Source organism: Pelophylax lessonae (genome assembly GCF_965119305.1).
Source record: "Pelophylax lessonae genome assembly, chromosome: 2".
In the NCBI taxonomy this organism is placed as follows: Eukaryota; Metazoa; Chordata; class Amphibia; order Anura; family Ranidae; genus Pelophylax; species Pelophylax lessonae.
This window is the reverse complement of record NC_138769.1, coordinates 97,796,187-97,818,666: the sequence shown is the minus strand read 5'-3', so window position 1 is coordinate 97,818,666 and position 22,480 is coordinate 97,796,187. Positions and strand designations below refer to the sequence as shown.

Sequence of the window (22,480 nt, the reverse complement as noted above, 5' to 3'; positions counted from 1 at the left end):
CGAACTTTAGTCTTTCCCATAACCTCCAGATCTGTCTTGGTTCCCTAATAAGAAAGTACTTCGCCAAACATTCTTTTGCAGGGGATGTTTGTAACCTGACTGTAAGTTCTATACAGACTCCTAGGAAAAGCAGGGAGCCAGTTCCCTTAGCAGAACTGTCATTTTTATGAAGGGTGTCTGAATCTGATTACTGTATTTTCTGGCGTATAAGACTACTTTTGAACCTCAAAAAAATCCCCCAAAAATGGGAGGTCGTCTTATACGCCGAGTATAATATCTCCAAGGTAACCTAAGTATAAGTATTACCGGTAGATCATGTAATAGGGGGGTCGTCTTATACGCCAGAAAATACGGTACAAAAATGTAGGGCAGGTCTTACTTCTAGAGGTTGGATAGATTATTTAATACTACTACTCTGCTAAAGCCTGGTACACACAATGAGATTATCGGAGGAATGATCATCGGTTTTTGCATGCTAGTTTCCAGATTGAAAATGAAGAGGTTACTAAAGTTCAAAAATTCTCATACGACAGAATAAAAATTCGGAAGGGGTGTCCTGTTTTGTGATGCATTTGTATTGTAGTTTCGGACGAAAACTGTATTGCTTAAACAAAAATCGTATGAGAAAAATTGTGCATGTTTGTCCCTTTGGAAAATTTCGGACAAAAGTTGTGTACTAACTTTCAGATTATTGTACGATCGTATAGAAAGCGGTATATTTTGTACAATTTTCTGATTGTGTGTATGGGCCTTAACCACTTAAGCCCCGGAAGATTTTACCCCCTTCCTGACCAGGGGTTTTTTTGCGATTCGGCACTGCGTGACTTTTAACGGACAATTGCGCGGTCGTGCGACGCTGTACCTAAACGAATTTGACGTCCTTTTTTTCCCACAAACAGAGCTTTCTTTTGGTGGTATTTGATCACCTGTGCGATTTTTACTTTTTGCGCTATAAACAAAAAAAGAGCGTCAATTTTGCAAAAATAACAATATTTTTCAAATTTTTTTATATGAAATTCCCCAAAAAAAATGTAAAAATCTAAATTTTTTAACATTTTTGGCCAATTTGTTTTCTGCTACATATGTTTGGTAAAAAAAATTGCAAAAAGCGTATTTTGATTGGTTTGCGCAAAAGTTATTGCGTTTACTAACAAAGGGAAAGATTTTTGTAATTTTTGTTGTTTTTTTTTTTAACGCGTAATGGCGGCGATCTGCAATTTTTTTTTTTTTTTTTTTGCGGTACTGCGACATTGCGGCGGACAGATCGGACCCTTGACTGACATTTTTGACACTTCTGGGGTTACCAGTGACATTACTACAGTAATCCGTGCTATACATATGCACTGTTACTGTAAAATTACACTGGCAGTGAAGGGGTTAACTTTTTTTGAGAGGGAGGGGGGCTGTGTGTGTCCCTAGGGGCGTGCTTCTAACTGTAATTGGCTGTTGCTTGAGCTGTAGGAACAGTGATCAACGGTCCTACATAGCAGAACCGTATGATCACTGTTTCTACACAGGGGAGAATGACAGGCAGCTTGTTTACATCAGCCGCCTGACTTTCTCCCTCTGCACCGACGATCGCCGAGTGACCGGCAGACATCGGGTCCGCCGGTCACACGCGCCAGTCGAGTCCGTGACCGCGCGGGAGTGCGCTCGCTCCCTAGACCCTCACAGGCTAGCGACGTAGTACTACATCGCTCTGCCTGTGAGGAGCTGACCGCCACAGTAAATAGTCGTGCGGCGGACGACAAGTGGTTAAAGTGTTTCTAAACCCGGGATCCTGCATTCGCTATATCTGCTCTCCCACAGTACATAGAACACGGAAATGCAATTTTTTTAGTAAATATAAACTGCTAAATACCTTTTCTCATCAGCAGTATATAGCAGTCTTGTGACTTATATCAGTGTGCGGCCGAGCACTGGTTAAAGCTTGTAGGAGGAGTTTTCATTCTCCTCTGACCTATGAGGCTGCAGGGCACCTGACCTGTCTGGACAGTGCTGATTGGCCCTGGGCTGATCATATGCCCCTTCTCAAGAAAAAAAATAAAACACAACTCCCTATCAATTCGCACCAAACTGAATGTGGTGAGAGTGACTCCAAAAGCCCTGTCTTATCAGGATATGGATTGGGGACAGTGGAAGAAGGGGAGGATCAGCGAAGGCAGAATCAAACTGCCTTTTTACACATGTGTTATGTGGAGGATTAACCCCTTAGGTTCCACAGTGAGTGTAACAAGCATCCTTTACTTTGTATACAGACTGATTTTACTTTTGTGGGTTTAGTAACACTTTTACTGCATAACAACCATAGAGATAAGGCATGGGCTACACAGGGAGTGCTGACTCATAGGGGTTGATACTAAAACTGGAGAATGCAAAATCTGGTGCTGCTGTGCATGGTGGCCAATCGGCACCTAACTTCAGCTTGTTCAATTAAGCTTTGACACAAACCTGGAAGCTGATTGGTTTCTATGCAGAGCTGCACCAGATTTTGCACTCTCCGGTTTTAGGCTGGGTTCACACTGGGATGGCTTCTAAGTTGCCCGTCAATGCAAGTCGCCCCCAAAGTAGTGCAGGAACCTTTTTCGAAGTCGGAGTGACTTGAGTTGCTCCGATTAGAACGGTTCCATTGCACTGAATGGAGTGCGACTTGTCAGGCGGCTAAGTCGCCTGACAAGTTGCCCCAGTGTGAACCAGGACGAAGTCAATAAACCCCATAGCCTTGTATTGTGAGAATGAGCAGTAAAGCACACTCATTGTGTACCACTGCACAGTTGGTTGTAGAGCCTGCATTTATATGGAGCAAAAATGGCTGCCCTCTGGTATGTATATAATTGCAAACCATACACAGAAAAAAGTGTTTAACTTGTTAACTCAATTTGATATACAATTGCCTCAAAGAGTGGAAAACTGGGTAACATAAGAATATAAGACCGTATTCAAGAGACACAATAAGAATATGTATTGATGACATGCTCAAGAGCCTGATGAGTAGAAAAGTAAAAAAGGCGCTGGTATAGATATATTATTTGCACTGGATTAAGGGTTAGAGTGCTTAGTGCTAGTATGCAAATGAGGCTGTGAATATTCAAAATAAAGTGCTAGCTTTTCTGTGCAAAATTGCTGAGAATGTTGCCTATGAAATAGGTACGAATTAAACATATATACTTTTCTCAGTATTACAGCAGTGCAGTCAATAAATACTTCTTTAAATATACTTGCTTAAAGTGATAGATAGTGCAAAAAAAATTCTATATAAAAAAAAAATATAATTCATATTGGTATTTTTCAATAATGCTGTGCTTCTTGAAACTTTAAAAGATTTCAAAACTTTCAATAACTTAAATATAAATACAATGGTCCGTGAATAAATGATAAAACAATACTCCAATGATAAATAAATAAATGATAAAATAATGCTTCAATAGTGCTAAAATGGTGAACTGTGATCCAAAAAGTTCATGCAAAAAATGGTGCAGGGGTTACTTTCTTATGGATCAGGTGCTCCAGTGAGAAAAGGTGGTAATCAATGCCTCTTACCAGAAATCACTAGGTCACAAAGGCCTTTAATCCTATTATATAGGTGGATCAGACCATTAGGTCTCCTTCATTTCTCATTAATTATATGTTTGGTATCATAGGATAACATAATGATAATTTTTTCCTTCTCCTCACTCCTCAATTGTTTTTTCATGTAGATGAGTATATAGCCCATATGCAGGGAGACAAATATAAAGCCAAAAGATAGTGTAATACTGTTTTATTATGAAATAAAATAAATTGGCTGCTTACATATTGTTGTGTCCGCCTGGCACAGGGCAATGGACATTGGTTACTACAGGATCTTATTCGGGTTGGGAGCACAGGATCTGCAGCTTCCTGATGCTCGCTTTAGCTTCCCTTGTAGCGTGGCAGCGGTCTTCAAGAGCCTGCTTGAAGGGCCATTCATATGGGATCTACAGGGAGAGGGCAGGTCAGGTCAAGCATCTACACAGGCTCCAAGCCAGCAAAACATGAAATGTCATTCCATTTGAGAAGAACCTTTGCATAGGGATAGAATATTGTTTTGCATAAAGCCACCTTTCCCAATAAGAGAATTAAATATGGAGGCGTACTGAAGAAGGGACAAGGTGGAGACAGTAAAGAAGGGATGCGAAAAGTGCAAGTGGGGGGGAGAAGAGGAGAGAGTAGAGCATCCGACAGAAGAGTATCCATCTGTTTAAAATCAAGTTAGTTTATATTGTAACATGTTTTCTGCAATCAAAGGTGTTTAAAAGCGCTGATGTACCCATACAAATATTACATTTCAGGCTGGGAAGAACACGTATGAAGACCGGGCAATAGATGACCTAGGAATACTTTATGATCCCTGCTTCTTATTACCTCTCTTCAGTGAGCTGCTCAGACCAGGTAACTAATCTATACTATATTGGCTGCTATATGATCAGCTCAAGTTTTTTAAAGCTCCATTCACATTTGGTGTTTTGGGATCTTGGGTAGAATCGCTGCAATTCTGCTTGCGATTTCAAATCGCACTGCAGTCACATAACGCATGTTAGGGTGCCATTAATTCTCAATGGCACCTAAAACGTGGTGCGGTTTTGCTGTGATTATCGCAAATGCACAAAATGTGTCATTCCCAAAGGAGCAGGAGCTTCTTTTGGGTGACCCTCTTCACGCGTTGTGGTTTGCTGCGATTGCTGCAAGATTTATTGCTGCAAAACCGCACCACTGTGCCAATAAAAATGAATGGCTTCTGAGCATGCGTTTTGCGATTGCAGTGTGATTTGCAATCGCGGGCAGAATCTCCGTAATTCTGCCTGAGATCCTCAAATGTCAAATGTGAATGGCACCTAAGAGAACGGATGGTTAAAATTAGGGGGCAATCACGCGATTAGGAAATATCAAGGAGCCAGTCACATGACCAAGACATGACAAATCAGCTGGTTACAGCTGGGAGCCGGTCACATGTATTGAAAATGTAAATTGGTTCATTACAGGAGGAAGCCATCACATGATCAAATCAGTTCTACAGGGAGTGCAGAATTATTAGGCAAATTAGTATTTTGACCACATCATCCTCTTTATGCATGTTGTCTTACTCCAAGCTGTATAGGCTCGAAAGCCTACTACCAATTAAGCATATTAGGTGATGTGCGTCTCTGTAATGAGAAGGGGTGTGGTCTAATGACATCAACACCCTATATCAGGTGTGCATAATTATTAGGCAACTTCCTTTCCTTGGGCAAAATGGGTCAAAAGAAGGACTTGGCTCAGAAAAGTCAAAAATAGTGAGATATCTTGCAGAGGGATGCAGCACTCTTAAAATTGCAAAGCTTCTGAAGTGTGATCATCGAACAATCAAGCATTTCATTCAAAATAGTCAACAGGGTCGCAAGAAGTGTGTGGAAAAGGCGCAGAATAACAGCCCATGAACTGAGAAAAGTCAAGCGTGCAGCTGCCAAGATGCCACTTGCCACCAGTTTGGCCATATTTCAGAGCTGCAACATCACTGGAGTGTCCAAAAGCACAAGGTGTGCAATACTCAGAGACATGGCCAAGGTAAGAAAGGCTGAAAGACGACCACCACTGAACAAGACACAAGCTGAAAAGTCAAGACTGGGCCAAGAAATATCTCAAGACTGATTTTTCAAAGGTTTTATGGACTGGTGAAATGAGAGTGAGTCTTGATGGGCCAGATGGATGGGCCCGTGGCTGGATTGGTAAAGGGCAGAGAGCTCCAGTCCGACTCAGACGCCAGCAAGGTGGAGGTGGAGTACTGGTTTGGGCTGGTATCATCAAAGATGAGCTTGTGGGGCCTTTTCGGGTTGAGGATGGAGTTCAGCTCAACTCCCAGTCCTACTGCCAGTTTCTGGAAGACCCCTTCTTCAAGCAGTGGTACAGGAAGAAGTCTGCATCCTTCAAGAAAAACATGATTTTCATGCAGGACAATGCTCCATCACACGCGTCCAAGTACTCCACAGCGTGGCTGGCAAGAAAGGGTATAAAAGAAAAGCTAATGACATGGCCTCCTTGTTCACCTGATCTGAACCCCATTGAGAACCTGTGGTCCATCATCAAATGTGAGATTTACAAGGAGGGAAAACAGTACACCTCTCTGAACAGTGTCTGGGAGGCTGTGGTTGCTGCTGCACGCAATGTTGATGGTGAACAGATCAAAACACTGACAGAATCCATGGATGGCAGGCTTTTGAGTGTCCTTGCAAAGAAAGGTGGCTATATTGGTCACTGATTTGTTTTTGTTTTGTTTTTGAATGTCAGAAATGTATATTTGTGAATGTTGAGATGTTATATTGGTTTCACTGGTAAAAATAAATAATTGAAATGGGTATACTGTATATTTGATTTTTGTTAAGTTGCCTAATAATTATGCACAGTAATAGTCACCTGCACACACAGATATCCCCCTAAAATAGCTAAAACTAAAAACAAACTAAAAACTACTTCCAAAAATAGTCAGCTTTGATATTAATGAGTTTTTTGGGTTCATTGAGAACATGGTTGTTGTTTAATAATAAAATTAATCCTCAAAAATACTCATTTGCCTAATAATTCTGCACTCCCTGTAGGTGGCTTCTGTACAACAGCCATCACATCTGTAAAACCATGTTTGAATTTTTTTGCCTGTTTTGGAAAATCAAACGTGGCTGCTGGTTGTAATTTTTATTAACTCTAATCAAAACAATCTTTATAGCAATTAATATCAAGCGAGGTTGAGATCCTGTTACTAGTAAGTATTCGTCATGCTTGGCTGCATTGGGATTTCGTAGCTAAAGAGTGCAACTGGCCTTCCCATTGATGTTTCCCTGTCTCAGCCCTCTCCATATAATGAATGCATTTATTTTCTGAGAAGGTTGCGGTGTCTTTTTGACGTCAGATGGGAGAGGATGAGTCATTTCAATAACTCTGTCTGTCCTTGTGCTCTTCTACTTTGTTTGAAGAACCTTGAATGACAGCGTGCCTGTGACACTGCAGTGTAAATGATGCCGTGCATTGGAGATCCACATACAAAATGTTTTTCTTAGATCTTGGCTTTGATAGGACTTCATTGCTTTTTTTTCTTTCCTTTTTCTTGCTTCAACATATAGATCTTGTCTATAGATACTTGTATACGTTCAATGTCGATTGTCCTACACCTATACTTTACTTGGATCTGAGGATGAACAGAGGGTATTGTGGACTGCTGAGATGACATCAGATACACTCAGCAGGGTAGAAAGTTTTGGTCAGTGGCCTATTGTGCCCTCATAGTGACATAGGGTTTATTCACATAAGCATGCACACAACAGAAAAGGTAATGGATATTGGTCAGTATTGGTCGAAGTGTGTCGACATGGGTGGTACAGCATCTGACAAAAGTGAGTACACCCCTCACATTTATGTAAATATTTTATTATATCTTTTCATATGACATTGAGTCTGCAGTACCTGCCATTGGGCTCTCACTGTGTGTGATCACACCAGGAGCGAGCTGCCAGCGACACGCATGCACGCTCCCTACCCGGAAAAGCTAGATCACGTACAGTATCTCACAAAAGTGAGTACACCCCTCACATTTTTTGTAAATATTTTATTATATCTTTTCATGTGACATCACTGAAGAAATTACACTTTGCTACAATGTAAAGATGTGAGTGTACAGCTTGTATAAAAGTGTACATTTGCTGTCCCCTCAAAATAACTCAACACACAGCCATTAATGTCTAAACTGCTGGCAACAAAAGTGAGTACACCCCTAAGTGCAAATGTCCAAATTGAACCCATTTTGCCATTTTCCCTTGTGACTCGTTAGTGTTACAAGGTCTCAGGTGTGGGGCCCAAAGTGTCAATATTTTGTGTTGCCACCATTATTTTCCAGCACTGCCTTAACCCTCTTGGGCATGGAGTTCACCAGAGCTTCACAGGTTGCCACTGGAGCACGAATCTGGTGGATGTTAGAGACCTTGCGCTCCTACACCTTCCGTTTGAGGATGCCCCACAGATGCTCAAAAGGGTTTAGGTCTGGAGACATGCTTGGCCAGTCCATCACCTTTACCCTCAGCTTCTTTAGCAAGGCAGTGGTCATCTTGGAGGTGTGTTTGGGGTTGTTATCATGTTGGAATACTGCCCTGTGCCCCAGTCTCAGAAGGGAGGGAATCATGTAACAGTACATGTTGGCATTCATGGTTCCTTCAATGAACTGTAGCTCCCCAGTGCCGGCAGCACTCATGCAGCCCCAGATCATAACGCTCCCACCACCATGCTTGACTGTAGACAAGACACACTTGTCTTTGTACTCCTCACCTGGTTGCTGCCACACACGCTTGACACCATCTGAACCAAATAAGTTTATCTTGGTCTCATCAGTCCATGGGACATGTTCCAGTAATCCATGTCCTTAGTCTACTTGTCTTCATCAAATTGTTTGCGGGCTTTCTTGTGCATCATCTTTAGAGGAGGCTTCCTTCTGGGATGACAGCCATGCAGACCAATTTGATGTAGTGTGTGGCGTATGGTCTGAGCACTGACAGGCTGACCCCCCACCCCTTCAACCTCTGCAGCAATACTGGCAGCACTCAAGTCTATTTCCCAAAGACAACCTCTGGATAGGATGCTGAGCACGTGCACTCAAATTCTTTTGTGGACAATGGCGAGACCTGTTCTGAGTGAAACCTGTCCTGTTAAGCCGTTGTATGGTCTTCACCACCGTGCTGCAGCTCAGTTTCAGGATTTTGGCAATCTTCTTATAGCCTAGGCCATCTTTATGTAGAGCAACAATTCTTTTTTTCAGATCCTCAGAGAGTTATTTGCCATGAGATGCCATGTTGAACTTCCAGTGACCAGTATGAGGGAGTGAGAGCGATAACACCAAATTTAACACACCTGCTCCCCATTCACACCTGAGACGTTGTAACACTAATGAGTCACATGACACTGGGGAGGGAAAATGGCTAATTGGGCCCAATTTAGACATTTTTACCTAGGGGTGTACTCACTTTTGTGGCCAGCGTTTTAGACATTAATGGCTGTGTGTTGAGTTATTTTGAAGGGACAGCAAATGTACACTGTTATACAAGCTGTACACTCACTACTTTACATTGTAGCAAAGTATCATTTCTTCAGTGTTGTCACATGAAAAGATATAATGAAATATTTACAAAAATGTGAGGGGTGTTCTCACTTTTGTGATATGCTGTGCCGCCCATCTCGACATACTTCGACCAATATATATATGTGTGTGTGTGTGTGTGTATATATGTACTCCTAGGATAATGATCTGCTCAGTTAAGTAGCAGAGGGGGTTGTTAATCATTTTCAGCTGCTTTGGTGTTATTGAAATTAACGTGCACTAGATGGGCAATAATGAGACAACCTCCAAAACAGGAATGGTTTCACAGGTGGAGGCCACTAATATTTTTTCCCTACTCATCTTTTCTAACTGCTTTTCATTAGTTTTGCATTCGGTTAGGGTCAGTATCACTACTGGTAGCATGAGGCGATACCTGGACCCTAATAGAGGTTGCACAGGTAGTCCAACTCCTCCAGGATGGCACATCAATATGTGCTATTACCTAAAGGTTTTCTGTGTCTCTAGGCACAGTCTCAAAAGCACGGAGGAGTTTCCAGGTGACAGGCAGTTACTCTTAGAAAGCTGGACAAGGCCGTAGAAGGTCCTTAACCCATCAGCAGGAATCTGCTCCATTGTGCAAGAATGAACAGGGTGAGCACTGCCAAAGCCCTACAAAATGATCTCCAGCAGCCTACTGGTGTGAATGTCTCTGACCAAGCAATCAGAAACAGACTTCACGAGGGTGGCGTGATGGCCTGACGTCCTCTAGTGGGCCCTGTGCTCACAGCCCAGCACCGTGGAGTTTGATAGGCATTTGCCATTGTTCAGCTTGACCGATTTGGTGGTGGGTCAGTGATGGTCTGGGGGGGCATATCCATGGAGAGACACACAGACCTCTATAGGCTAGACAATGGCACCCTGACTGCCATTAGTTATTGGGATGAAATCTTTGGACCCATTGTCAGACCCTATGCAGGTGCAGTGGGTCCTGGGTTCCTCCTGGTACACGGCAATGCCTGGCATCATGTGGCGAGAGTATGCAGCCAGTTCCTGGAGGATGAAGGAATTTATACCATTGAATGGCCCCCACGCTCGCCTGGCCTAAATCAAATAGAACACCTCTGGGACATTATTTTTCGGTCCATCTGGCGCCGCCGGGTTGCACCTCAGTCTGTTCAGGAGCTCAGTGACGCCCTGGTCCTGATCTGTTGAGGAAGTACCCCAGGACACCATCTGCTGTCATATGAGGAGCATGCCCCGATGTTGTCAGGCATGCATTCAAGCAAGAACTATGATGTCATCATTGAGTTCTTGATGGAGGTTGCAGGCTGTCTGACATCCACAGAAGGCTACAGAATGATTACAGGGATTACACTAATGACAAGAGTAATGCCTTGTCATTGGTGACTCTTGTGAATGGTGTCTTCTCTGTAAACATTCTGTAGTCATCTGTGGATGTCAGACAGCCTGCACCCTCCATCATCAAGAACTCAATGATGGCACATTTGCTTCTGCTTGAAATCCATTATTTACCTGCAATGAAAAAGCATTACTATGGAGGAAGAGTTAGGCCCCTTTCAAACTTGTGCAACCTAAAAGTCGCATGATTTTGCCTTAATATTTTGCCGCAATTTTGACTGGACTTGAAGCAATGCCTGTGTAATATTGAGGTCTATGGACCTCAAAACGCATCAAAGTCGGACCAAAGTAATGCAGGGACTACTTTGAATTTGTTGCGACTTGAAGTCACACAGATATGAATGGTACTCATTGGAAATCATGAAGTACGACTTGTAATGCGACTTTGCATTCCCATGTCGCAGGACCAGTCGCACAAGTGTGAAAGGGGCCTTACTGTACCAAAATGTGAAGTTTGAATGAACTATAGAAGTTTATAAAAAAATGCCCACTTTTGCAATACTTTGAGTGCATTCCTCGCATTTGTATGTGTAATATATTTAAAATATTTTAAAGTGGCTCTAAAAGCTGATTTTTTTTTTTAACACCTTCTTGCATTTTATTTAATGCATGAAGTTAAAAAACGTTCTGTGTGCAGCCCCCCCAATACTTACCTGAGACTGATCTCAATCCAGCGATGTGCATGAGAGCATCTGCTTTCCAGCTCTCTCCCTCCTTATTGACTCTCCCATAGTAGCAGGAGCCATTGCCTCCCACTGTTGTCAATCACACCCAGTGAGGAGGGAGTGGGGCGGGGGCGGGGCTAAGTTTCCATTTTGTGTGTCAATGTAGACACAGAGCGGGGCTCAATAGCGAGCACGCACGAGTGCTTCCATAGCACTTGTGGGTTGGGGGGAGACCCAGAGCTCCTGTGGGGGGGACCTGAGAAGAGCGGGATCGGAGCTGCTAAGTGCAAAACCACTGCACAGAGCAAGTAAGTATAACAGGTTTATTATTATTTTATTTATTTTTTTTACATTTCCTTTATGCCCCTTTCACACTAGTGCGACTTGTCCCGCGATTTTAGACCGCAAAATTGCATGACAAGTCGTTTTCCATTATTTTCAATGAGCCCCATTCATATCAGTGCGTTTTTGAAGTTGCACTGACTTCAAAGTAGTTCCTGCACTACTTTGGCACGATTTTAATGCGTTTTGAGGTATATAGCCCTGAGCCATTGCTCAAAATCATGGCAAAGTCGCGGCAAAATTGCGGTAAAATCACGTCGCATAAGTGTGAAAGGTACCTTAGTATCACTTTAACTTTTTTTGTGCTGAACATATGCAAAAAAAAAAACTGTTAAGAAAAAAACGAAGTACTTTTCAAGGGGAAAGTATGTTTGTAGATGAGATTTGGCATTTTTTTAAAGACTATGGGTAGGCTTACTTGTAATAAGCAAACAATGGCCTGTATGATTCATCACTTATCATTACTCTCTTTAATTTGTCTACTGCAGATCTGGTTGTGGACTGTGTGAAGTTTGTAGAGGTCAATGCTTTGGGCCTGACCCTGGCAGCACTCAGTAGTTACGATTACAGCATGCGAGCGGCTGCCAATTACGTCTTGGGGTCCTTCCTCTCCCATTTGGACGGGGCACGTTTTCGGGATAAGAAGCAGGTGAGCAGATGGCAGCATGGGTGATGTGTGGAGTCTTCAGAGTACTTTTCGATGAGTTCTACTCACGTTTATAGAACACCTGTCCATTTTCATGTGTCATGTTCACAGAGTCATATCGGTTTTGTGCCACACTTTTTTGTTGTTCAGGTAATTATTCCATCCACAACACAGTTCTGAACAGCTGAATATGTCTTCATTATTGATAATCTGGTCACATAATCCTGAAGGATGCATTCCTTTCAGGAGTATTTTGACCCCCCAGCCCATCTTTCCTGGCAGCATGTAGGTCTTATAAAGTCACCTGTGCTGTTGGAAGATCCTCTGCCTGTGAAATTATGTCATTGCTACAAGATAGCTGTGACAAATCACATGTCCTAGTGGGATTTATAGGGAGATTATAGCTAAAGACATTGTGAAAGGGTGTCTGCATTGAGGGGGGATTTTAATGGGTAGTTAAGACACTTTCTCTTGTCCCAAGCTATTCAATAAATAGTCTAAGAACCAGAGTGCTGACTGCAACTGCAGCAGCCAGTAGCAAGTTTTTCCGTACATGGATCAAAATTTGGCCAGTTCAGCAGGGAACCGATCCATGTATGGGCAGGCTGTTTGGTTTTACAGAAGTCCTGATGAATTTTCCCCACTCAATCAACGCTGCTGGCTATAGCCTGCAGCACTGATCATTGTATTCTGACAGCTGGTAAGTCTCCCCGCTGTCAGAATACCATAGCTCAGCAGGAGTATTCCACATCAAGTGTGTGGGTTGCAGAATCCGGTTCGTTTTCTCATTCAACTCGTTGGTTGAACAAAAAAAAAAAAGACTCCTCTATGGGCTGGTTAACAAATAGTGGGGAGGGGGGTAGGGGGTTACATGACAATAAAGAAATAAAAATGTGTAAGCCTTTTAATTGGGCTCTGTCACCAGACTGCTAATTTCAACAAAAATATTTGCATATAATTAATACCTACCCTGAAAATAAGACCTACTGTGATTTTCCAGGATGGCTGCAATATAAGCCCTACCCCAAAAATAAGCCCTAGTGGTTGTAAAATCCTATAATCCACTCTATTGCAGTATTCTATAATGTACAATGTGTGTGTTTCTGTAATATTATTGTGCCAAATACCTTCAATACAGCACTGCTCGGCACTCACCTGACCTCCCGTTGCTCTCCTCCTCTTCTCCTGGCGGGAATCTCGGCCCCTCCCTCTGCAGTGCTTGGAGCGGGGAAGAGAGCTCCGGCGGTGCTGTAACAAAGGTATTTGGCACAATATTACAGAAACACACACATTGTATGTTATATAATACTTTAATAGAGTGGATTATAGGATTTTACAACCACTTTAACTCGTTTCACCCTGGGGATTCCTGACTGGCAGGGAGAGAAGACAAGGGGCACAGGAACTGGCAAATACACATTACATGATAAGCCCTATTGTGTCTTCTGTTGCCAAAATTAAGTAGCCAAAATTAAGTAGCTGTCCCCACTCTTCCCCTGGAGGGTTTTGGGGTGGATATGGGCCCCTCCCTGGGATGGTGGGAGCCCCGGGTTCCCCTTCTTCCCCTCAGCTCCTCTAAAATGTCAGTGGTCACTGTGGGTCTTCCGGACCCCCCCTCCCTGGGTGAGGTTGAGTTGGCTTTTGCCCCATCTTAAAGAGGAAGTAAACCCTCCTCTGACACTTTTACCTATACGTAAGCCTATGATAAGGCTTACCTATAGGTACTGTAAATATCTCCTAAACATTTACCGTTTAGGAGATATTTACCTTACATGCAGCCAGTGACGTCACTGGCGCATGCGCTCTGAAGGAACGGCCGCTTGTGCCGTTTCTTCAGAGACCCGTGCCGTGACTGTCGGCTCCCGCGCGCGTGCGCGGGAGTGACGTCACCGCGACTCCGGCCAATCAGATGACCGGATGCCGCGATCCCGGAAGACGGGCGACTGGACATGTCGCCCGTCATACAGGTAAGCGGGCGGCACGGCGGGGGCTCGTTTTAAGGTAAGTATTGCATAATGAGCTAGTATGCGATGCATACTAGCTCATTATGTGTTTCTCTTACAGGTTGCAAAAAAAAAAAGTTTTATAGGTTTACAACCTCTTTAAGGGGGGCTGGTTGGGTTTGCTGCTGACCAGATGTTTCCTAGTGCGCATTTGGTGCTTGAGCAGGGTTCCTCGCCACCCTTGGGGTATATGACAAGGACAGGGATGACCTCTGGCTCCCTGCTGCAGTTGTTGGGCTGGGGGAGCGGATGGTTTAGGATCTGCGGGTCCGCGCTTCATGGCCAGATCCGGCCAAAAATTTAGGCTATGGCTTTGCAGCCCAGCTGCTCGGGAGCTATGTGGGGCTGCCCCAGTGAGGGTGGCTGAAGCCACTACCCTCCGTTTGGGCATCCGCCTTCCCCCTCCGCTACACCTGGCTGGTACAAAATTTAGGCCACGGCCTACTAGGCCGTGCAGCCGAGTCAGGTGCCTCCATTGGGGGGGCGGCCCCAGTGAGGTTTGCTGAAGCCCCCTGCCTGGCTGGGATTCATGCTCTTGCGATGAGCCTCCACAAAAATTTAGGTTGCAGCTTGCGGCCTACTTGGCCATGCGGCCAGCTTGGCCCTCCCTTGGAGGGGTGGCGCTGTGCGGGTGGTTTATTTTTATGTTTTCATGACAGCCATGCCGCCATTATTGTGTAGGGCACCTGCCCCTTTTTAGGGCTGCGGGCTCATCAGGGTACCCTGCCTGTGCGTCCGTGTTGCGGCGGACAGCCCCCTTTTAAGGGGGCTATTTCCTATTATGCGGGCCTCTATGGAGGGGCTCGGAGGGCAACCCCCCCCCCCCTCCGTTTTTTTGCGGTGTCCAGAAGGTGGCCCATTCATGGGCCCTTGGTCGGCGTCCCCTTTGCAGGATCGCAGTCGGCGGCCCTCCCCTGATATGTTTTCCGGGTGAGCTTAGTATATAGCGCCCCCTGCCCTCATCTGTCTTATCAGATCCTGAATCTGTTTTGGCCGCCGCAACGGGAGTCACCCTACTGGGTCTGCATCCATGCACCCTGAGTGCTCCGATAGTGAGGATGATTCCTCTGCTACTCTAGCCGTGCATGGAAAGGCGCTGGTGGATGCACTGATTGTGTCAGTGTGTGAAACTTTAAAAATGGAGAACGCAGCTGATGCTGCCTCGGAGGCGCTGGTCCCTTTTTGTACCCACAGACCCTCCAAAGTGGCGAGAGTATTCCCCTTCTCTGTTTACTTTGACAACATTGTCACAAAACAGTGGGGTTGTCCAAAGTGGTCCCTAAGCGTTTTGCGATGGGGTATCCTTATAAGGATTCTATGCTTAAAAAGTGGATGGTCCCACCTGTAGTGGACTCGCCGGTTTCCAGGTTATAAAAAGCTACCCTTATTCCGGTTGAGGATTCCCTGGGCTTTAAAGATCCAGCTGATAGGAGGTCAGAGGCTCTGGCCCGCCATATGTTCACTGTGGCTGGTTCAGCACTTAGGCTGGTATTTTACTATTGCCCTTGGGTCGCAAACTCTTACCGAGTGGGCTAAACTTTTACGCCAGGACCTGGAAGGGAAACAAATTCCCCCTGCCTTTGCAGAGCTAGTAGATCAGTTGGTCCGGGGGCTACTGTTTAGCTGTGATGCCTCTTTGGATGCGGCTCTTTTGATTTCTAGGCTTTCTGTATCAGCAGTGGTCCTTCGGCGTATTACCTGGCTGAAATGCTGGTCTAAGAAGGCCTTATCTGATCTCCCCTTTGTAGGGGATCGTCTGTTTGGTGCTTCCTTGGATGACATCATTAGGGGTCTCACAGGGGAGAAGAGTATTCTTCTTCCGCAGGCTACCAAGGGGGCAAGGAGCTCCGTCGTAGTCGTGGGTCATCTTCTCGGCTCATAAGAAGCCCTTTCGTCCCTCAGGGTCTCAAGACAAGGGATCAAAGCCCCTCAGGGCCTCTACCAGAGGTTCCAAGAGGACCTGGTCTGGCAAGCCTCGAGCGGGCTATTCCAGACCTGCGGACAAGGCTTTCTCTGCATAGAGGGGCACCCTCACCCGTATCTGGGGTGGGGGGACATCTTCGCTGGTTTCCGGATCCGTGGATCTCTTTGGTACAGGACAAGTGGGTTTGTGAAATCATTTGGTCCGGCTACAAGATTGCGCTTCGGTCTTATCCTCTGAAAAGGTTCTTCCCTTCCAACCTGCTCTTGTACCTAGATCGCTTATGGGGTCTCTTTTGGGCAGTGCAAGACTTTTTACCTCAAGGGGTGATTGTTTCGGTTCTGACTTAGGAACATTTTCAGGGGTTTTTACTCAAACCTCTTTACAGTTCACAGGAAGGAAGGCAAGGTATGTCCAGTTCTGGACCTCAAGGCGCTAAACTGCTTTGTGTGGGTACAGAAATTTCCGAATGGAGTCCATTCGCACGGTAGTGCCGTCCCTACATTAGGGGGATTTCCTCCACTTTGCCGTGGGTGAGGAGCATTATGAGTTTGTGGCCCCTCGGTCTAGCCTTCCGCTCCACGGGTCTTCACAAAAGTGTTGGCCACGGTGCTAGCATTGTTGCGTCAGCGGGGGATCACAGTACAGGGGTACCTAGACTATTTGCTTCTGCGAGCGGAGGCTCTGATGGACCACTTGGAGATTACTCTGCAAACTCTGAGGGAGTTTGGTTGTTTTCTGAACCTTCAGAAATCTGCTCTGGTTCTGTCCACAAAACTGGATTGTCTGGGTCTGGCTCAGCCAGAGTTTTTCTTCCTCTGGAAAAACTCCAGACATTACAGGAGGCAAATGTGGGTGCTGGGCCTGATGTTGTCTACCTTCTAGGTGGTTCCGTTTGCACTGTTCCACACAAGATTTCTGCAAAAAGAGATTCTGGTGAAATGGGACAAGAATCTACGGTCTCTAGAGGTGGCTTCGTTCTCTGACACTTCAACAGGGTAAACCCTTTCTCCCCCTGTACTGAACGGTTGTCACCACGGATGGCAGCCTGTGCGGTTGGGAAGGGTCCTTGGCACAGTGGTGCTCAGGGGGTCTGGACTCTGGAAGAGTCAATACTGCTGATTTAATGTGCTGGAACTCCGAGCGATCACACTTTCTCTGCATCATTGGACAATTCGTCTTCAGGAGTGTCCGGTACATATTCAAATCGGACAATGCCATGGCTGTGGTCCATGTAAATCACCAAGGGGGCACAAGAAGTGTCCTGGCGGTTTGGGAAGTAGCTGGCATTCTAAGGTGGGCAGACCGATTAGTTCCAGCCCTCTCTGCTGTACACATTCTAAGGAAGGTACAGAGGTTTGTGGCTTGGTCTCGGGATCCTCTGGCTGATGCCACAGATGCATTAGTGGCTCCTTGGAGTCAGTATTGTCTGATTTATGCCTTCCCCCCTCTCAAACTTCTGTCAAGACTCCTGTGCAGGATCGAGGCGGAAGGGATTGCGGTCATTCTAGAGGCTCAAGACTGGCCTCACTGGTCTTGGTACGCCAATCCGGTGGGGCTGGTCGCCGATGCTCCTTGGAGACTTACTCTGAGGGAAGATCTTCTGTCCCTAGGGCCAATCTTCCATCCTGCTTCACAGTTGCTGGCTTTATCAGCTTGGCTGTTTAAAAGCCAGGTGCTGAAGGATGGAGGCTTGTCTGAATTGGTGATTCCTACGCTGTTAAAGGCTAGAAAATGAAACTAGAAAGATCTACCATCGTACTTGGAAGATGTATATTGCGTGGTGTGAGTCTCTTGGGATTCTCCCTCGCTCCTTTTCGGTGGCTCAGATCTTGGCTTTCCTCCAACTGGTGGTTGAGCAGCGCCTGGCCTGGAGTACCATCAAGGGCCAGATTTCAGCCTTGGCGTTTTTTTCTTCCAACGTCCATTGGCCACACATTCCTTGGTGCGCACTTTTTATCCAGGGAGTTTGACACTTGGCTTCTCCAGTGCGGTCTCCATTGCCGCCGTGGGACCTCAATTTGGTTGTCAGTTATCCAGAAACCTCCCTTCGGAGATATTCGGGAGGTTCCCCTGCATACGTTGTCTACTACTTCTGCGTGCAGCGTGTCGGAGCTGGCGGCACTATCTTGTTGTTCGCCTTACCTGGTGGTTCACAGAGATAATGTGGTTCTTCGTCCCTGTTCGTCGTTCCTTCCAAAGGTCGCCTCTGATTTCCATTTAAATGAAAACATTGTGTTGCTTTTCCTTTGTCCCTGGCCTAAATCTCCCAAGGAAATTGCCTTGCATTCCCTGGATGTGGTTCGGGTATTCAGGTTGTACCTGGCAGCTATGGAGTCTTCCTGTCAGACTCACAAAGGTTGGCAGTTTCTCCGGCAACCATTTCAACATGGATCAGATGGACAGTGATTCAGGCCTATTCAATTATGGGTTAGGTTCCTCCTTTCCCTGTTAAGGCGTAATCTACTCGCTTAGTGCCTCCTTCCGCCATCAAGAAGAAAAAGAGCTGTGTTCGTCAGTGAACAAAAGAGAAAATGGGATTTTTGACTTACCGTAAAATCCATTTCTCTGATCATTGAAGGACACAGCACCCACCCCTCTGTGGAGTTGGCTTTCTTCTGATACTGCTTGTAACAAAACTGAGTGTTTATAGCTGAGAGTGGGAGTATACTCCCTGGGACTGCCCCATAGGCGTAGTCAAGTTTTTTCCTGCCTAGTGCCCTACTTCTGTAGGGGGCAGTATAACCCAATGGTCAAGAAGGTAATGAACATCAGAGAAATAGATTTTACGGTAAGTACAAAAATCCAGTATTTTTTACTTTCTGCTATAAAATATTCCCATTTAAAAAAAAAAAAAAAAAAAGAAATAGTTTTCATCAATTTTGGCCAATATGTATTCTGCTACTTGTTTTTGGTATAAAAAAAAAAAATCCCAATAAGTGTATATTGATTATTTTGCGCAAAAGTTATCGTGTCTATGCTAGGGGAAAGATTTATGTCATTTTTATTAGTAATGGTGGCGATCAGCGATTTTTAGCGGGACTGCGACATTGCGGTGGACAGATCAGACACTTAACTGACACTTTTTTTACACTTTTGGTAGGACCACTGACATTACTACAGTAATGCTAAAAATATGCGCTGTTACTGTACTAATGACACTGACAGGGAAGGGGATATAACACCAGGGGAGATCAAAGGTTTAAATGTGTGCCTAGGGGATTCTTGTGTGGGGGTTGTAATCACTGGATAAAAACAGAGACCCGTGTTCCTATATAGGAGGAACACAGGATCCCTGTGTTCATCACTGACAACAGCAGTCTGCCGTGTTTACATAGGCAGACCACCATTCTGTCTCCATAGGGAGGGATCGTGGGTGCCCAGCGGGCGGACATCGTGTCTGCTGAACCCGCTGATTTGCTCCCCTTCTAGCCAATCGACTATAACTATGGTGGCTGGTCAGCAAAGTAATTTTTGCATTTTGTTTACCTGTAAAAGTCTGGCTTGTGTAGACATCCAAAACCCTTAATACTGCTGCTAGGCACCACCATCTTGGGTGTTATGTCAGCAACCCCAGCCGTAGCTGTTGCTCAAGTGGCATAGTATTCCCCCTTTTTCACTGGCAGTTATATACAATGGGGAAAATAATTATTTGATCCCCTACAGATTCTGTAAGTTTGGACACCTAAAAAGAAATGAAGAGTCTATCATTTTTATCATAGGTGTATTTTAAATGATAGAGACAGAATATCCAGAAAAAAACATGGCTGGCTGGCTAGTCCACTCCATGACCTTAATGTGCTTCTTCTTGAGCCCCTCCTTTGTTGCCTTAGCAGTATGTTTTGAGTCATTGTCATGCTGGAAGACCCATCTTCAGTGTTCTGGCTGAGGGAAGAAGGTTCTCATCCAAGATTTTACAATACATGGCCCTGTCAATGGGGAAAAGTTGGCCTGTGCTTTTAGCAGAGAAAATACTCCAAAGCATAATCTTTCCACCCCTGTGCTTGAATGTACGGATGGTGTTCTTAGGGTCATAGTCCGCATTTTTCTTCCTCCAAACACGGCAAGTTGAGTTAATGCCAAAGCACTCAATTTTGAACTCCTCTGACCACAGCACTTTCTCCAGACCCTTATCTGAATGATTTAGATCAGGGGTCTTCAAACTATGGCCCTCCAGCTGTTCAGGAACTATAATTCCCATCATGCCTAGTCATGTCTGTGAATGTCGGAGTTTTACAATGCCTCATGGGATGTGTAGTCTTGCAACAGCTGGAGGGCCTTAGTTTGAGGATCCCTGATTTAGATGTTCATTGGCAAACTTCAGACGGGCATGTACATGTGTCTTTTTGAGGAAGGGAACCTTGCAGGCACTGCAGGATTTCAATCCATGGGGGCGTATTGTGTTACCAATGGTTTGTTTAGTAACTGTGGTCCCAACTGCCTTTAGATCATTCACAAGGTCCTCCCCTGTAGTTCTGGGCTGATCTATCACTTGAGGCAAAATCATGCATGGAGCTCCAGACCTAGGGTGATTGATTAGTTATTTTGTATTTCTTCCATTTGTGAATAATCACTCCAACAGTTGTTTTCTCACCAAGCGGCTTGCTGATGGTCTTGTAGCCCATTCCAGCCTTGTGCAGGTCTACTGGTGCCCTTTTGCAGCTCTTTGGTCTTGCCCATGATGGTGCGGTTTGAATGTAAGAAAGAGATTCTGTGGACAGGCGTCTTTTATACACCTAATGAGTTATCATTAAGAACATTTTCTTAAATTGACAGGACTAATCTGTGTACCACAGGAGCACATGCTGTAGCCAGTCTGTGGGAGCCAAAATTATTGTTGGTTGGTAGAGCATCAAATACTTATTCTACTCACTGAACCGCAACTCAATTTATTACATTTGTATTGTGTTTTTTGGGGGGGATTTTTGGTTTATTTTCTGTCTCTATCATTTAAAATACACCTATGATAAAAAATTATAGACCCTTCATTTCTTTGTAAGTGTGCAAACTTACAAAATCTGCAGGGGGTCAAATAATTATTTTCCTCACTGTAAACTTTTATGAAGGTAGGTGAGATGAAAGATGGAGATGCTGGGCTGGCACAGACAGTAGTTAGACACTCAAAGAGGAGGAGGGGGCAGTGATGTGCAAGGAAAGAAAGGATGTGCTAGGGAATTGACCAGGGGGCCAAGTAGAAACCAGAGGCCCGTGGTGCAGTGACTCAGCCCCCCTCCCACTCTCCCTATTCCAGTCATCCTCCTGACCCCCATTCCACAGGGATTCAGATACTCTCTACTTACCAGCTGAATCTGGGTTCCCGACCTGGCCAGCAGAGGGCAGTTAGAGCGGTAGCTGGGACAGCTCGGTCAGGGCTGGCTGGGGGAGAAGAGTCCCCAGTGGGCATGGAACCGGCCTCTGGTCAGACACAGTTTTATACCATCCATGCTGGGGGAGGCCTGCGCTCTGGCCTTGTCTTCAACCCGCACTCAGTAGGTCAGTGGCAGGGACTTTTTACTTCTCTTCACGAGGAATCCTTTAGGCATGTCTGTGGCAGAAGCAGTGCAGCCTTTTTATGGGGCATCAGAACGGCCCAGGGGTCAATTGCCCCCCTGCCCCCTGGCCCAGTCCTCCTCTGGAATTGACTGTTCCTGACCTGTCAGATTTTTTTTTTTTTTTGCAAATTCAAAGACAAATTAGAGGTGAATAAAATAATTTATGAAAAGGATAAACACTGTAGTGCAAGCTTTTAACTTACTTGATTTTCTGTGCTTTTGCCTGCAATATTTTAAGTTGATGACCAGGTCTCTTAAAATATAAACCTAAATCCAGCCCCTGGGCCAAAATGGCCAAGCCTGGTTTTTGGAACCACATAGCTCTGGTTATACATTTGTTAGGGTAAAGGGCAGTCAATATGCTATACTGGATGTCCTGCAACTCTCAGGTGTGTAGAGAATATTTCTTTATGTCCTCCCTATTTGTCAGTAGTTAGAATAAATAGCTTTTTGTACATTTATAATACAGTTAATGTTTCCTCTTGCGCAGCTGCAGTATTTGCTGGATGTTATAAAGAATGGAATTCGGCAGGAGAATCTCCGGCTCACTTACTTATTGGCATTATATGGTTCCAGAGCCGCCCAGCTGATCTTTAGACCTGGTAAGCTTTTATTTCTTATATATTGGCTGTAGAGTGCTGACTGGGAGACTTTAATCTGACTCTTCTCTTGTCTTCCACAACAGAGGAACACATGTACATAAAGATTAACCGCTTCCTGCTGTCCCACGAATACCTGGATCTAAAGAAAGTTCCTGATTTCTATAGGTTGTTTTACAGCTTTGACATAGAGGTATGTGGCTGTTCATTGTTGTGTGTTTGTTGACACACGTCAAATCTATTGTAACCGTATTTATGGTATT

The 22,480-nt window shown here is 44.9% G+C and overlaps 1 protein-coding gene across 1 annotated transcript in view; it reads left to right on the top strand.

Annotated features, from left to right (window-relative positions):
• Positions 1 to 22,480, top strand: part of URB1 (URB1 ribosome biogenesis homolog) — a 163,688-nt gene that overhangs the window by 118,266 nt on the left and 22,942 nt on the right. The window contains exons 30-33 of the mRNA XM_082246095.1: positions 4,311 to 4,410; positions 11,985 to 12,145; positions 22,109 to 22,220; positions 22,304 to 22,410. Of these exons, the coding sequence (XP_082102221.1) occupies positions 4,311 to 4,410; positions 11,985 to 12,145; positions 22,109 to 22,220; positions 22,304 to 22,410 (480 nt within the window). The remainder of the gene's footprint in view (positions 1 to 4,310; positions 4,411 to 11,984; positions 12,146 to 22,108; positions 22,221 to 22,303; positions 22,411 to 22,480) is intronic.